This window comes from Somniosus microcephalus, chromosome 23 (genome assembly GCF_052327205.1).
Source record: "Somniosus microcephalus isolate GS21.2 chromosome 23, FLI_Smic_1.0, whole genome shotgun sequence".
Lineage (NCBI taxonomy): Eukaryota > Metazoa > Chordata > Chondrichthyes > Squaliformes > Somniosidae > Somniosus > Somniosus microcephalus.
The window spans coordinates 34566967-34581823 of NC_141009.1; the positions used below are offsets into that span (position 1 = coordinate 34566967).

General features: G+C 42.3%; 1 protein-coding gene across 1 annotated transcript in view; it reads right to left on the bottom strand.

The window, feature by feature from the left end:
* LOC147101806 (transmembrane protein 268-like) overlaps positions 1-14857 on the bottom strand; it is a 42528-nt gene that overhangs the window by 1401 nt on the left and 26270 nt on the right. The window contains exons 6-10 of the mRNA XM_085965763.1: positions 12603-12710; positions 10355-10501; positions 9231-9341; positions 6791-6877; positions 3537-3728 (exon numbers count right to left, since the gene is read on the bottom strand). Of these exons, the coding sequence (XP_085821889.1) occupies positions 3537-3728; positions 6791-6877; positions 9231-9341; positions 10355-10501; positions 12603-12710 (645 nt within the window). The remainder of the gene's footprint in view (positions 1-3536; positions 3729-6790; positions 6878-9230; positions 9342-10354; positions 10502-12602; positions 12711-14857) is intronic.

The following is a 14857-nucleotide window of genomic DNA, read 5'->3' on the forward strand; positions in this document are numbered from 1 at the left end:
CTACTCCTGAATTTTGCCAGTTAACAGAGATTTCCGGTTATTTAGGTGCCGGTTAAAAGAGAGTTTCCTGTACTACCTTACTGCTGGTTCAAACCGAAATCAGAATACCAAGATCCATTTGTATCAGCAGTTGCAGACAAATGCAAATTAACAGGAACATGTATTTAAACGTTCCTCACCACCCGGCTCCATAGTATGGACCTGGGCGACGTATGAAGCAAAACGCTTCAAAACCTCGGCTGTACAGTTTACTGTGACAGAAATAACTTGGAACGACAATGAAAGGAAGGAGGTAACCTAATCCCCCTCTGTACCCCAATGTAAAAGTTGTGATTGGATTCTATGGGCTCGATTTTTCAAGCCCCGAGGAGGCGGGTTTGGAGGCAGGAGTAGTGGGAAAATTGCAGAATCGGGGGGCAGGAACCCACCCCGCCCCCAACCCGCCTCCGTGCCAATGTCCCAGGAAGCGGGTATCCGACCTGTGCTGGGAGCCGCCTCTCCAAGGCGGGAAGGGGATTAGTGCCAATTAGCTGCCTGTTAACAGGCAGTTTTTTGCCTAATCCCTATTTTGAGCCCTGAAGTGTGGGCTGTCCGACGGCTCCGAACCACGCCAAGTTAGCGAGGCGGACCGTTGGTCTGCAGGGGTTGGAGGGGTCGAGATGTCCGTTGTGCAGGTGAGTGATGGGTGCGTGTGTGCAGGTAAGTGTAAAGTGTTTTAATAAGTTTTACTTACCTTTACTTCTTCCTGCAGGCTTCATCCCTTCAGGTCTCGGGAGTCCCTCAGCTCACCGGCACAGAAAGCAGAATGGCCGCTGAACTGTCAAAAGCTGCAGCCTCTGCTTTCTGGTCTGGAGAGCTCTGTAACTGAGTCTGAGTAGAAGGACTCAAGTTAGAAGACAGATTGTCCGTGTTTGACAGCTTCACAGAGCCGTCAAACGCTGACATTTCATCTGTCAAAAGCTCTTGACAGATGAAATGTCAATCGCTGACATCACCAGTAACCAAGTGTCCCTTAATTGGCCTGCTGAGCCCGCTGGGTGGGCTTAACAAGGTCAATCAAGGGAAAATAGCGTGGGTTGGCCACAAGTCGATGTAGACGGGACTACAACCCAAAAAGTGGGAGTTCCGCCTCCAAAAGCTCCCCATTGACAAAATCGAGCCCTATGCCTTTCCATAACACAAGTGCAATTTTCCCCACTGACGATGATTGAATTGTAAGGGAGGAGAGATGGAATTTTCACTGTTGTCAACCAACGCTAAAGCAAATTTAACTTTCACATTTCGAGATCAGAGCACTTGAAGTTAACATCAGCGTGAAATCCTGGATGATGTTAATATAATCTCAATGTCACACTGTTGTTGCAGTAGGCCCTGAATATGTCTGAAAGCTACAATTGCTTCCAAAAATCCAAACTCTTTTTAAATTTATGTATGATATAGGCATGTTGCACAATGCACAGTGTAATAGAACTCCACTCAGAAACAGTCGCCACAAAACATAAGATTGATGCAGAGAGTTTTGTTTGAAAAGACTGCACTGAAAGGTGCTCTTGATATATTTGTTGAAAAGGTTGATCCAATTGAAATAATCCACTTTAACATAATTTTAAAAGTCCAGTTCCTGCAGATGTCATTTACAGGAAACTTTCGATTAACCGGCCCCTAAATAACCAGAACGCTCTATCCACCGGCAAAATTCAGGAGTCGGTTCAGGTAACTTTTTTTACTTTTATTACTTTTTTTACTCCATTTGTTGCTGTGCAAGGGTGTAGCTGAAGCTATTGCTAAGCTACAGAGATGCTTGCAACTTGTGCCGATTGTTTTGAAGCTGTTAAGCAACAGGGTTTGTTGCTTTATACGGAGATCTGAGCTCCGTATCTTTTACTATAGCGTTTGGTTATCCAGAATTGTTGATGAACCGGCACCACGTCGGTCCCATCCATACCGGATACCAGAAAGTTTCCTGTACAATAATGTCAAACTCATCTCATTTACACTAGCTCTACCAAGTTTAACTTATATTTCAAGTACTGTAACTATAAAATGACAAGAAATGTTAAAATGTTTTTGTTAAGCTGGATATGCCTCACATCCTGCTGTGTAAATGGCTACATGTCCTGTGCTACTACGGCTTAACATGTAGGTCACAGACCGATAGAAGGAGGACAGTTGGCCTGTGCTAAGTCCTCAACTGGAGCTATCTATTGCATTCCCTTTTTGCCTGCTTTTCCCCATATCCTTTTATATTTTACCTTTTCAAATGTTTATCCAATTTTATTTTAAATTATATTATTGTCGCTGCCTCAATGGCCACTCCCCCATCATTCTTGTTGTGATAATCTTGAGTCAATGACCACTTGATACCAATTTGCCAACTAGAGAAAGCAACCTCTCATTATTTACCCTCTCTGAACCTTTCAGAATTTTAAAACCCTCTTCCCCCCTGATCTTCTCAGTTACGGTGAAGTTTTCAAGCATTTCTGCATAAATATAACCTTTCATTTCTGATATTGTTCCAGTCAATCCTTGCTGTACTATAGCCATGGCTCTAATAACCTTCCTATAATAGGGTGCCCAGAAGTACATGGAAAATTCCAACTGTGGCCTAACCAATGTCTTATACAAATTCAACATCACTTTCTTGCCTTTATATTCAATGTTTCTTTGTATAAAATCCAGAATCCCATTTGCGTGGTGAACTACAAAAGGGATTCAAATTTGTGTGGGGCACCAGTAAAGGCAGAACAAACACAGCAGGCTGTTTGTTAATTAGAAGTATCCATCCCATTGCCTCGATACATTCCACATGAAAAAGCCTTGCGCTCATTGACACTTCTGTGGTAAGATTCTGGAGAATGCTTTTATTGCTGCTGTCATTGAATTTATGAGCACTGGACTGAAGGCAATAGGTACTCATTACATCTGGAACCTGGAGATGCAAATATCTCAAGCTAATAACAACAGACCTCAGGGTTCAGATTCAGGAGTTATCTTCCAATAAAGGGGCAGCGCTGAGAACAAACCTTTCCAAACCGCTCGTCTCACAAAATTCAAATGGAAGCAACAAGCAGAGTAAAATTTAAACACGATAGAAGTGCCTGAGCTTTGTGGATCTGCAGACTGCATATGGATCATGGTCGTAGTTTGCAACAACAATAATTTACATTTATGTTGCACTTTTAATGCAGAAAAACATCCCAAGGAACACCCCAACATAGATTAATACAGCACAGAAGGAAGACATTCAACCCATTGTGCCCGTGCCGGCTCTTTGAAAGAGCTCTCCAATTAGTCCCACTCCCCTGCTCTTTCCCCATAGCCCAGTAATGTTTCCCTTTCAAGTATTTATCCAATTCTCTTTGGAACGTTACTATTGAATCTGCTTCCACCGCCCTTTCAGGCAGTGCATTCCAAATCACAACAACTCGCCACGTAAACATTTCTCAGGATGGGGGAAAATATAAAACACAAACTAAATGAAAAGATCCATCATTTCTGCTCCACTTGCAATTCAGGATAACAAATGATAATATTACCTCAGAGGTACCTTGAGGGACGAAACTGGTTACTTCACTGAAGGTAACCTTAGATCTCTGGTTTCTGCTATTGCCGGGTAACAGGGGTTGTTCCTCAGAGGTGACAAATATCTGACTCTGGACTTCCTCGTGCAGAGTCACAGTGTGTCCTGGTATCATGTACAGATGGTTCAGCTGTTTGTGCAACTCTGACTGTAAATCGGACAGAAAATTAGGCATTAAACAACTTATATTACACAAAGCCTGCTTTATTACAACTTGAAGTAAATAGTTGCCTTACAAGAAAATGCTACTGGAAAGAGCAGCAATGTACGACTCATTTAAAAGCAGCAGATCTGATAGAAGCACTTTTAATCGTTAGCCGAGACTAATATTATTTAGTTATCTGTACGTGTGTCACCGCTACCAATCACTGCCAACTGACATCGCTACCAGAACACAAGTTAAACAAAGGATGGAGAGGACACAGTAAAGGGGCAGGTCAGGAAAGTCTGCACCACCTAAATACATTTTCAGATCTGTTACCCATGTAAGACTCATTAATTTGAGTTGCATATTTCAATCAAAGGATCCTTAACAACAACAACAACTTGCATTTATATAGCACCTTTAATGTAGCAAAATGTTCCAAGGCACTTTACAGGTGCGTTATCAAACAAAATTTGACACCGAGCCACATAAGGAGATATTAGGGCAGATGACCAAAAGCTTGGTCAAAGAGGTAGGTTTTAAGCAGCGTCTTAAAGAAGGAGAGAGAGGTAGAGAGGTAAGGAGGGAATTCCAGAGCTTAGGGCCCAGGCAGCTGAAGGCACGGCTGCCAATGGTGGAACGATTAAAATCGGGGATGCGCAAGAGGCCGGAATTGGAGGAGCGCAGAGACCAAGGGTTGTCGGGCTGGAGGAGGTTACAGAGATAGGGAGGGGCACGGCCATGAAGAGATTTGTAAACAAGGATGAGAATTTTAAAACTGAGGCGTGGCTGGACCAGGATCCAACGTAGGTCAGCGTGCACAGCGGTAATGGGTGAACAGGAGTTGGTGTGAGTTAGAATACGGGCAGTGGAGTTTTGGATGAGCTTAAGTTTATGTAGGGTGGAAGATGGGAGGCCTGCCAGGAGAGAGCTGGAATAGTCAAGTCTGGAGCTAACAACGGCATGAATGAGGGTATCATCAGCAGATGAGCTGAGGCAGGGGCGGAGTCGGGCGATGTTACGGGGGTGGAAGTAGGTGGTCTTGGTGATGGAGCGGATGTGTGGTCGGAAGCTCATCTCGTGGTCAAATACAACACCAAGGTTGCAAACGGTCTGGTTCAGCCTCAGACAGTTGCCAGGAAGAGGAATGGAGTTGGTGGCTAGGGAACGGAGTTTGTGGATTTAAGGGAGCTACCCTGATGCATCAGTTAGAAAAATGTGCTGAGCTGCACAGGCCAAAAGGGCCCAAGTTTCATTTCTGGTTTGTGCTAAGTTAGTTGATATCAGTCAGGGCAACAGTTTGGGTAGTTGCAAATGGCTTCAGCATTCCAGAGCTAGGTAGGCAAATTTCAGCCAGAGTTCCCGCTCCTGATTGCAACTTATTAACCCCTAGCGGAAAGGGTGTGCAAATTGAGGGAGAACAATTGCATGCCCCAGCCATTGAAAAGCCTGCCATCACTCATTGTCTAGTCTCACACGGGAAGAATGGACACACTGGCCAAAGTACTGGAAGCTGAATGAATTGTGCCAAATTACAACTGCTTCTTAAAGAGTTACGGAAGTAGCCACAATTTATTTTCAATAGTATCAGAGAAGTTCATGTCGTGTTCACAATCAGTTTGCACCTACATTAGGCAGAAGTGAAAACTTTCTGCCTTTCTTTAGGTATCAGCCTTGGCTCAGCAGTAGCACTCTAACCTCTGCATCATAACATCATGGGTTCAAGCCAACGTTGCCGCTAAGCTGTCTGGCGGTACCGCGCAGGCTGCTTACCGGCTTCTCAATGAGAGATTTTGCGCATGCGCGAAATTTTGAATGGATCACGCAGCCCGTTAAAGGGATCACGCACCCAAAAATAAAATTAGGGGGAACATTGGTTCAAGCCCCACTCTAAAGACTCAAGTATATAATCTAGGCTGACACTTCAGCCGATGTAAAAGATCTCGACGTTATTTGAAGAAGAGCATAGGAACTTTACCACTGTTCTGGCCAATATTTATTCCTAAACTAACATCACTAAAATAGATTTTCTGGTCATCCTCATATTGCTGTTTGTGGATCTTGCTTTGCGCAACAAATTGGCTGCACCATTTCCCAATAAAACAACAGTGATTACTGATGCGCTATCAATTACTCATAAAAGACTGAGAGTTAAGAGAGTAACTAAAGGCTTTTATTAACAAAAGAATGAAAGTCTGCCTCGAGTGGTCGACCGGTCCAGAAATACAAAGGGCTGGGGAGCAGTCACCTTTATACTAGGACTTGGGGGAGGAGTCAGCCGAGGCATGTCCAGGCATGTACACAGTGGAATACAAACAGTGGTTTACCACAATTACGCTTCTAAGTACTTCATTGGCTGATAAAGTGCTTTGGAAATGCAAGTTCTTCTCCTCTTTTACCTTATATTTTCTAATTGGCATAATTTGTTTTCTCTTTGAGGCGGGTTGTTCATGATATTGTGGACATAATTTCAAATTCAACCCAAAAAAGAGGCAAAGCAGATGATATTTAAAAAGAGATTAAAACAGTACAGTTCACTTGATGCTTGTGCTTTGGGAGTACGTATGGGCTGAGCAGCCAGAAACAGAGACAAGATACATACACGGTATTGACAGATGTTGGTGAATCAGTTGTCAACGTGCTTGTCAACATTGCCTGTTCATCATCTCAGCTGAAGAACAATGTGTGAGGTTGAGTCACAATGTGTGAGGGGATACATAGGAAAGCACAATAAATTACTTGCTTGAGTGACTGGGTAGCACAGCTGACATGAGACATGGACTCAGTTCCTGGCCTTAAATCCAAAACTGCCCATACTCCGGCACTAACTGCTGCCAAAGTGGCAACTTCTGATATTCAGCGAGACCCCAAGGATGGTAAAAATGTCAAACTGATGCATGAGGGAATTCTCTTTTGAGATTAGGGTTTCTGTACTCTGCATTTAACCCTGGCAGTTAAATGCATGGAGGGGAGGGGAGGGGGGAATTGTTCTGTTCCTCAACACTGACATCTCTTGATTGAAACCAAAGATTCACTTTAAAAGAAGTTAAACATGCATCTATTACCTGGAAGAAGATATCCATCTTTCTTTGTTCGAGTAGGGTTGTCAGTATTTCTTTGCACTTCTCAAGGTTAAAATATATGAACAATAGCTGATGGAAATTGTTAAAGTTCACGGCTGACAAGTCTAGTGAGTGCCTACAATGTAATGTCATAGGGTACAGTGAGGCTTCACATGCGTTAATAGAAAATTATAAGGGAAATGATGTATGGTGTTTAACCTTGTACTCTGTAGTTTAGTGTGTTATTATGTGCCTGTTCATCATCTCATGATGTTTCAGAAAAGACACAAAAAAAAATAATTGACTTGATTTGCCAGGAGAACAGCAAGTATAACGTTTATCTTAAACCACACATTCAATGCAATCCATACTTAATTTCCTCTTTCTAAGACATGTGGATTTTTACTGTGTAGTCTTTGTCTGCTTGGGGGAGAATTTCAACTCGCGCCTGTTTCGCAGGCCCGAAAAGGTCCACTTGAGGCCCGTTCAAAAATTGGGCCTCGGGCCTTATCTGCATGAAACTGGTGAGGTGCGGACGCCAATCAGATGCCGCTTGCCGGCTGGGGTTTTAGGAATTTTGGCTGGCTCCAAAGTCAAACTGACCCACAGGTAGGTTCTGGGAGATGGGGAGCAAAGCGGTGAGTGGGGGAGGGGTTGTGTGTGAGCCCAGGCTGGCAGCAGTCCACAATATTTTTGTGGAGCTAGGAGGAGTAGGCGGCCTGCAGATATCGCTTTAAGGATCACTGGTTAGGCGCAGAAGACCCGGAACAACTGCACTCAGTTGCTCACCAATTTTACACTGGGGTCCTAAATTTGTGTCCCGTCCCCTCCAACATTAATTCTTCGCCCATAAAGAAGATTGCAGTCGACTTACTGTAATCTCATCTCTGTCCTAAATGGCCGACCCCTCATTCTGAGACTGTGACCCCTGGTTCTAGACTCCCCAGCCAGGGGAAACATCCTCCCTGCATCTACCCTGTCAAGCCCTGTAAGAATTTTGTATGTTTCAATGAGATCACCTCTCATTCTTCTAAACTCTAGAGAATATAGGCCTAGTCTACTCAATCTGTTCTCATAGGACAATCCCCCCATCCCAGGAACCAGTCTGGTGAACCTTCGTTGCACGCCCTCTATGGCAAGTATATCCTTCCTTAGGTAAGGAGACCGAAACTGTACACAATACTCCAGGTGTGGTCTCACCAGGGCCCTATATAATTGCAGTAAGACGTATTTACTCTTATACTCAAATCCTCTTGTAATAAAGGCCAACATATCATTTGCTTTCCTAATTGCTTGCTGTATCTACATGTTAACTTTCAGTGAATCATGTACAAGGACAGCCAGGTCCCTCTGAACACCAACATTTCCCAATCTCTCACCATTTAAAAAATGCTCTGCTTTTCTATTTTTCCTACCAAAGTGGATAGCTTCACATTTCTCCACATTATATTCCATTTGCCATGTTCTTGCCCACTCACTTAGCCTGTCTTTATCCCCTTGAAGCCTCCTTGCATCCTCCTCACAACTTACATTCTTAGACTATAAATGTTGCCACAGGAAGCTGGCTGTTATTTCATTGGATAAAGTGCCCATACTGAAGCCCCAAAGTGGCACCAAGTGGTGGGTGTCATGTTATCCAAGACTGCAATGACCTTAAATCAGGACAAATGCTACTGCTACCTGAACAAAGCTGAGTGACTCTGTGCTATTACGATTTTGATAACCAACCATTTTTTGAAACTATTACTTTTATAATTACATTATATTGCATGTACAGAAATCAGAAAATAAAGTAGTTACCAACATTACTGTCGCTCACACGCTCCTTAATCTACTAAAATGTCAGTTTGGCCCAGTTGGTAGCATTCGCATCTTTGATTCAGGGATTGTGGATTCAATCCCCTTCACAGACTGGAACACATAATCTAAAATGACACTTCAATGCTGCTCTGTGAGAGTGCTCTATTTCAGGTAATACAGTTTAAGTGGCTTTAAAGAATCCCATGGCACTATTTGAAGAGTGCAGGGTGAACTAAACCAACACTACCAGATTACCTAATTATTCATTCACTGCTTAAAGGACCTTGTTATGCACAAATTGGTTGCTACATTTGCCTACATAAAACTGACTCATTTGATATAAATTCTTAAATGGATGTCAATTCTTTTCTTGAATGGTTCTTACCCAAAGCTGCACTTTATCCTGCTGGTAATTGAGAAGTGGTTTAATTAATATTATTATTATATTATATTATTAAATTGTATTATATTGGACAGTTCGAAGCAAGCTAAATATGGCTTTTTGTGGTAAATCTTAGACATTAATGATGTATCCTAATAGTTATTTCCATAATTGTAGACATCACCAGTTAATTTTTTCTTACAATTTTGAATACAGATCTGTTAATAACAAGTGTTCACGATTAAATGGTAAAAGGGATACTTGAAGTGTGTTTCTGAAACCCTCCATGGTGTCTGTGACCCCCGCCAAGAGATTGTGGCTCACTAGCATTTCATTCACAGCAGCGAGACGCATATCAGTGTTTACATTTACCTGGAAAAGAAATAAATTAAGTGGCTGAAGAGAATAAATGTAAAACAAGTCATTTATATGTTAAATGATAGCTGAGAATGGAAGGGTTATCAAATTGTCCTTTTACCACTGGGGTCTGCATGTGAATCCAGCCCAGACTGATGAGAGGACGATCTCATCCCTCTGGTCACTGTGAAATTATTAAGCGAACTGAATTTAGGTTGTGTCAAACCAGTTCCCAGTGAGCACAAATCCACAAAAAAGTGAAATTCCCACAAGTCCATACCAAATGGCAATCTCAGAGATTGAAAACATGGCTGGGGTTCGGAATTATAAATTCAGACTAGCCTGGTGGAGAATATTCCTCTGAGGTTGGGGTTAAGGCACATTGTTGAGTGAATAGAAGCTTTGTCTTCTAGCCAACCTATGTTATACCTGACCTGGGAGTGCTTCCAAAAAGTGGAAGTGTTCCATTCCCAGCAATGATACCCCTCACCCTGATGAGCAAAAGATTGACCAAAAATGAATATAATACTAAAAACCAATTGGGCAATGATTCCAAAAAGTTTTCACCTGCATGGATTAACTTAACCATGTAAACTCTGGAGTCATAAACATTGCCCCATTATTATAATAATAAAGTCAATATTTCACTGATGAATTTTCAGGCTTTACTTCAAAACTACTCTCTAGTAAACTGCAAGATTCACTTTAATTTCAATTTCCTTCTCCTTTCAGGTCCCACAAGCAATTCTTTAACCAAAAAGGTCTTGGCAAGTAACCTCCTATGAGGCATGTGCAGATGCTGCTCTTCGCCCAGTGGACAGGAGGTGTATATTGCACTGGTTCTGGGGGGGGCCTCAACTACCAACTTCCTCTGTGAGGAACCAGCGATCTTCCACCTAGAACCCTCACCTGGTGGTGTGGATAAGACTGAGAATTTCCTACAGGCACAATCATGGACATAGCGTGTTGGATAATAACAGGTGCCTCAGCACTGCAAAACTGAGCAACAGCAGCTTTCTTCCCCGTACCTTCCTGGTGTATCTATCAAGGAGCAGTATGATGATGATGGTGACAACTGATGCACCCAGGCTCACAAGCAGGTAGAAGATCAGAATATGCATCGTGACCTGATGAAAGGTGGAGTATATGTTTCCCCAGGCAGTCAAGTAGAAAATCTGCAAAAAGGGAAGTGTATATATACAAATGGAAAGTACCCGTATGTGTGAAATCTAAACTTTGGTGAGATCATTATTACTGTGGAACATTCAATCAAAGAAAGAAAGACTTGCATTTATATAGCGCCAGACATCTCAAAGCGCTTTACAGCCAATGAAGTACTTTTGAAGTGGAGTCACTGTTGTAATGTGGGAAACGTGATAGCCAATTTGCGCACAGCAAGGTCCCACAAACAGCAATGTGATAATGACCAGATAATCTGTTTTTATTATGTTGGTTGAGGGATAAATATTGGCCAGGACACCGGGGATAACTCCCCAGCTCTTCTTCGGAATAGTGCCATGGGATCTTTTACGTCCACCTGAGAGAGCATTCACTCAAAAACTCCTCACATCTATTTTACAGAGGTTCAGAAATGTTGGAAAGGTATATAGCAGGGAAATACCTTTCTAGCAAGTCTGCTTGACATTGGTGTTACTTGGTTTATTTTGTGCAGACCTTCTTTGTCAGCTTCTGTTGAATACTTTTCAGTCTTGCTCCAGTGCCTGGATGCTGTCAGTGAGTCAACTATATAGTTAAAGAAAAAAATGTAATGAAATGGTATGCATGAAAGCTGAGGACTGTATTAAAGTGGGTTCAACACATTCTTGATAACTAATAAGTAACACACATGGGATACTATGGCAATCTTTGTTCAGTTATGTTTCAATGTGTTGATTAATCTGTGACGAATAACTACGCCCTCTCAAACCTACCTCCTCAGCCACAGTGCCTCAGTCTGGACATAAAAAGTTATACATGATACAAGCAATTGCACACAAATTTATGTCAGCACTGTCTAGGCAGGAGTGGAGATGGATTCAGAGCATCACCTTTCCTCATCATTTTACCCAGCTATCCAAAGAATAGGAAGTGGCACATACAGAGATATCTGCAAGGCTGGTGCCTATGCTTAAGCACCAAAGAAGTCTGGCCAATATTTATCCCTCAATCAACATAATAAAAACAGATTATCTGGTCAATATCACATTGCTGTTTGTGGGAGCTTGCTGTGTGCAAATTGGCAGCTGCATTTCCCACAATACAACAGTGACTCCACTTGGCTGTAAAGCGCTTTGAGACGTCCGGTGGTCGTGAAAGGCGCTATATAAATGCAAGTCTTTCTTTCTTTATTTATTTAAACAGTTTTCATCTCCAATCAATGATAAGAGCAAAATATGGGATTCTCTCACAATTTCTGTTCAATTATGTTCCTCTGCGCTTTTGATTATTTTAAATTATTTTATCATTGGCCTTGCTCACTGTGCTAATTTATAACGAGTCAATACTTTTACTTTGGAAGCTCACAAAGTGTTGCTTCTAACTGGATTTAAATAAGCAGAGTGTGATCAGGTGGCGAATCAGACTTTTCAAAGATTAATATGGGAGCCAGGCTACAAATTCCTCATAACAGTGGGCATGACAACAACTTTGAAATAAGCAGTCACGTCCTCACTGCTCTCACGCTAAGAGTTATTTACATTTAACAGTCCCTTGCCGTTGAATTTCTCATCCACTTTAGACATTCTCCCAACATTCGTCATTCAGAAGAGTCAGCAAGTCCCAGATGTAGGAGCCAATCATTTACTTCCAGCGGCTCTAAAAGTTCATGCCACCAGGTCAAAATTCAGAATTGGCGCTTCAAGCATTCAAAAATCTAATGAGAAAACTATTTCAGACTCTTTGGGGGTAATTTTGTCTTTGCACAATGGTGAATCGGCTGCCCGATTTACATCTCTCCTGATTTTTATTTCCATTTAATTTGGGGATTGATGGAAAACGGGCTGCCAATTAGCTATCACCCATTTTACACTATCGCACAAAGAAAATTACCCCCTTTGAGTGAAATTTTGATTTTCCTCATGAAAAACAAATTTGTTCCATTTTATATTATAGAATTTCTTTTGCGTGTTATACGGCTCCCGGGCCATTTTGACAACTTCTCAGGCTCAAAATAATTAAGAATAATTTTACTGAAGTATTACTGCAGAATTCCACTGTTTTTTTTTCTTTATATTGTGGTATTTTATAATTTCCCTTTCCCAGTGCAACAAAACTTACCACAACCAGCACCAGCCTGAAGGCACGAGAGTTAAAGAATATGTATCTTCGTACTTCTGAATCCATAAGTGAACTCTCAATTTGATTCCTGCATTCATCTGAAGATACCTGTAATTAGGACAAGGGACGGCTTTAGATAAACGGGGAATACCACAGTTAGTGAAGGAGATACAGAAGGTTGTTCTCCATTATTGTTGCTAATCCTCTGCAATGTTGTGTAAGAATTATCACTGTATTCCACAACAGTCAAATGCATCCTTTACACAAAAGATTTATAGCTCGATCCTCAATCGCCACTTGAGAATCATTTAGAGATGTGTTTGTTCTGTAACTGTGGATGGGATTTGCATTAAGAATTAAAGGATTAAGTGAAATTGCTGCAAATATATTGGCCCGGATTTTACGGGGCCGATGACAGCCTACGCACTGTACGCCGTCGTAAGTCCTCAGTATGGCCCCCGCAAGTTCCGGGTTTCCGCATGCGCTGCGTATGCGTGAAAACCCGGAACTTGCAATCTGTCAAGTTTCTCCTTGACAGATTGTCCACATGCGCCCCCCCCAAAAAAAACACTCTCTGGCACAGAGTTGGGCTGTGTGCCCAACGAATGCCCAGCGAATGCCCACGAAAACCTGCTTTTGCCATTGCAAGAGTTAAAATAAATGCCAAATTAAAATTTTAAAAATGATTCAAATATACAAAAGCTTTTAAAATTAGTTCATGTAAATTTTGGGCTGGAATAAAATGTTCTTATTATTTTTCAAAGGAACTTTTAACTAATTTTGAACGTGGGAATATTTATTTTTATTAGAATTGTGTTTTATTTGGGGATTTCTGATGAGCTTATGAGGAATCCCCCTTTCTAATTGGTTGGCCTGGCCCACATGATCCCAGGGACGCTTCCGAACCGCCTGCGCCCCTGGGATACGTGGGCCTTTACGTAGGCGTACGCCTGGAGGCCCAGGATCCGAAGACTCCGAAGCTCCGGAGACACCTGTATTTTCGGATTTTTTGGGGGGTCAGGGGTATATTCTTCTGGTACGCTTCCAACCGCAAATTCAGGGCCAATAAACAGCACCTTTAAGAACATAAAAACAAAAGAATAGGAGCAGGAGTAAGTCATTCGGCCCTTCGAACCTGCTCCGCCATTCAATGAGATCATGGCTGATCTTCTGCCTCAGCTCCATTCACAGGCCCTATCACCATATCCCTTGATGCCCTTACTAGTCAGAAATCTATCGACTTCTGTTTTGAATATACCCAATGACTGAGCCTCCACAGCCCTCTGGGGTAGAGAATTCCAAAGATTCACCACCCTCTGTGTGAAGAAATCTCTTCTCATCTCAGTCCTGAATGGCCTACCCTTTATCCTAAGGCTGTGGCCCCTGGTTCTAGACTCCCCAGCCAAGGGAAACATTCTCCCAGCATCCACCCTACCAAGCCCTGTAATAATTTTGTATGCTTCAATGAGATCCCCTCTCATTCTTCTGAATTCAAGAGAATACAGGCCTAGTTTACTCAATCTCTTCTCATACGACAGTCCCGCCATCCCAGGAATCAATCTTGTGAACCTTCGTTGCACTCCCTCTATGGCAAGTATATCCTTCCTTAGGTAAGGAGCCAAAATTGTACAAAATACTCCAGGTGTGCTCTCACCAAGGCCCTATATAATTGGAGTAAGACTTCTTTACTCCTGTACTCAAATCCTCTTGTAATGAAGGCCAGCATACCATTTGCCTTCCTAATGACTTACTGCACCTGCACATTCACTTTCAGTGACTCATGTACAAGGATACCCAGGTCCCTTTGAGCATCTGCATTCCCCAATCTTTCACCATTTAGGAAATACTCTGCCTTTCTGTTTTTTCTACCAAAGTGGATAACTTCACATTTATCCACATTATATTCCATCTGCCATGTTCTTGCCAAATCACCGAGCCTGTCGAGATCCCCTTGAAGCCTCTTCACATCCTCTTCACAAATGACACTGCCACCTAGCTTTGTATCATCAGCAAATTTGGAAATGTTACATTTAGTCCCTTCATCCAAATCATTGATATAGATTGTGAACAGCTGGGGCCCAAGCACCGATCCTTGCAGTACCCCACTAATCACAGCCTGTCATTCTGAAAAAGACCCGTTTATCCCTACTCTTTGTTTTCTGTCTGTTAACCAATTCTCAATCCATGCTAGTATATTACCCCCAATTCCATGTGCCCTAATTTAGTTCACCAACCTCTTGTGTGCGACCTTATCG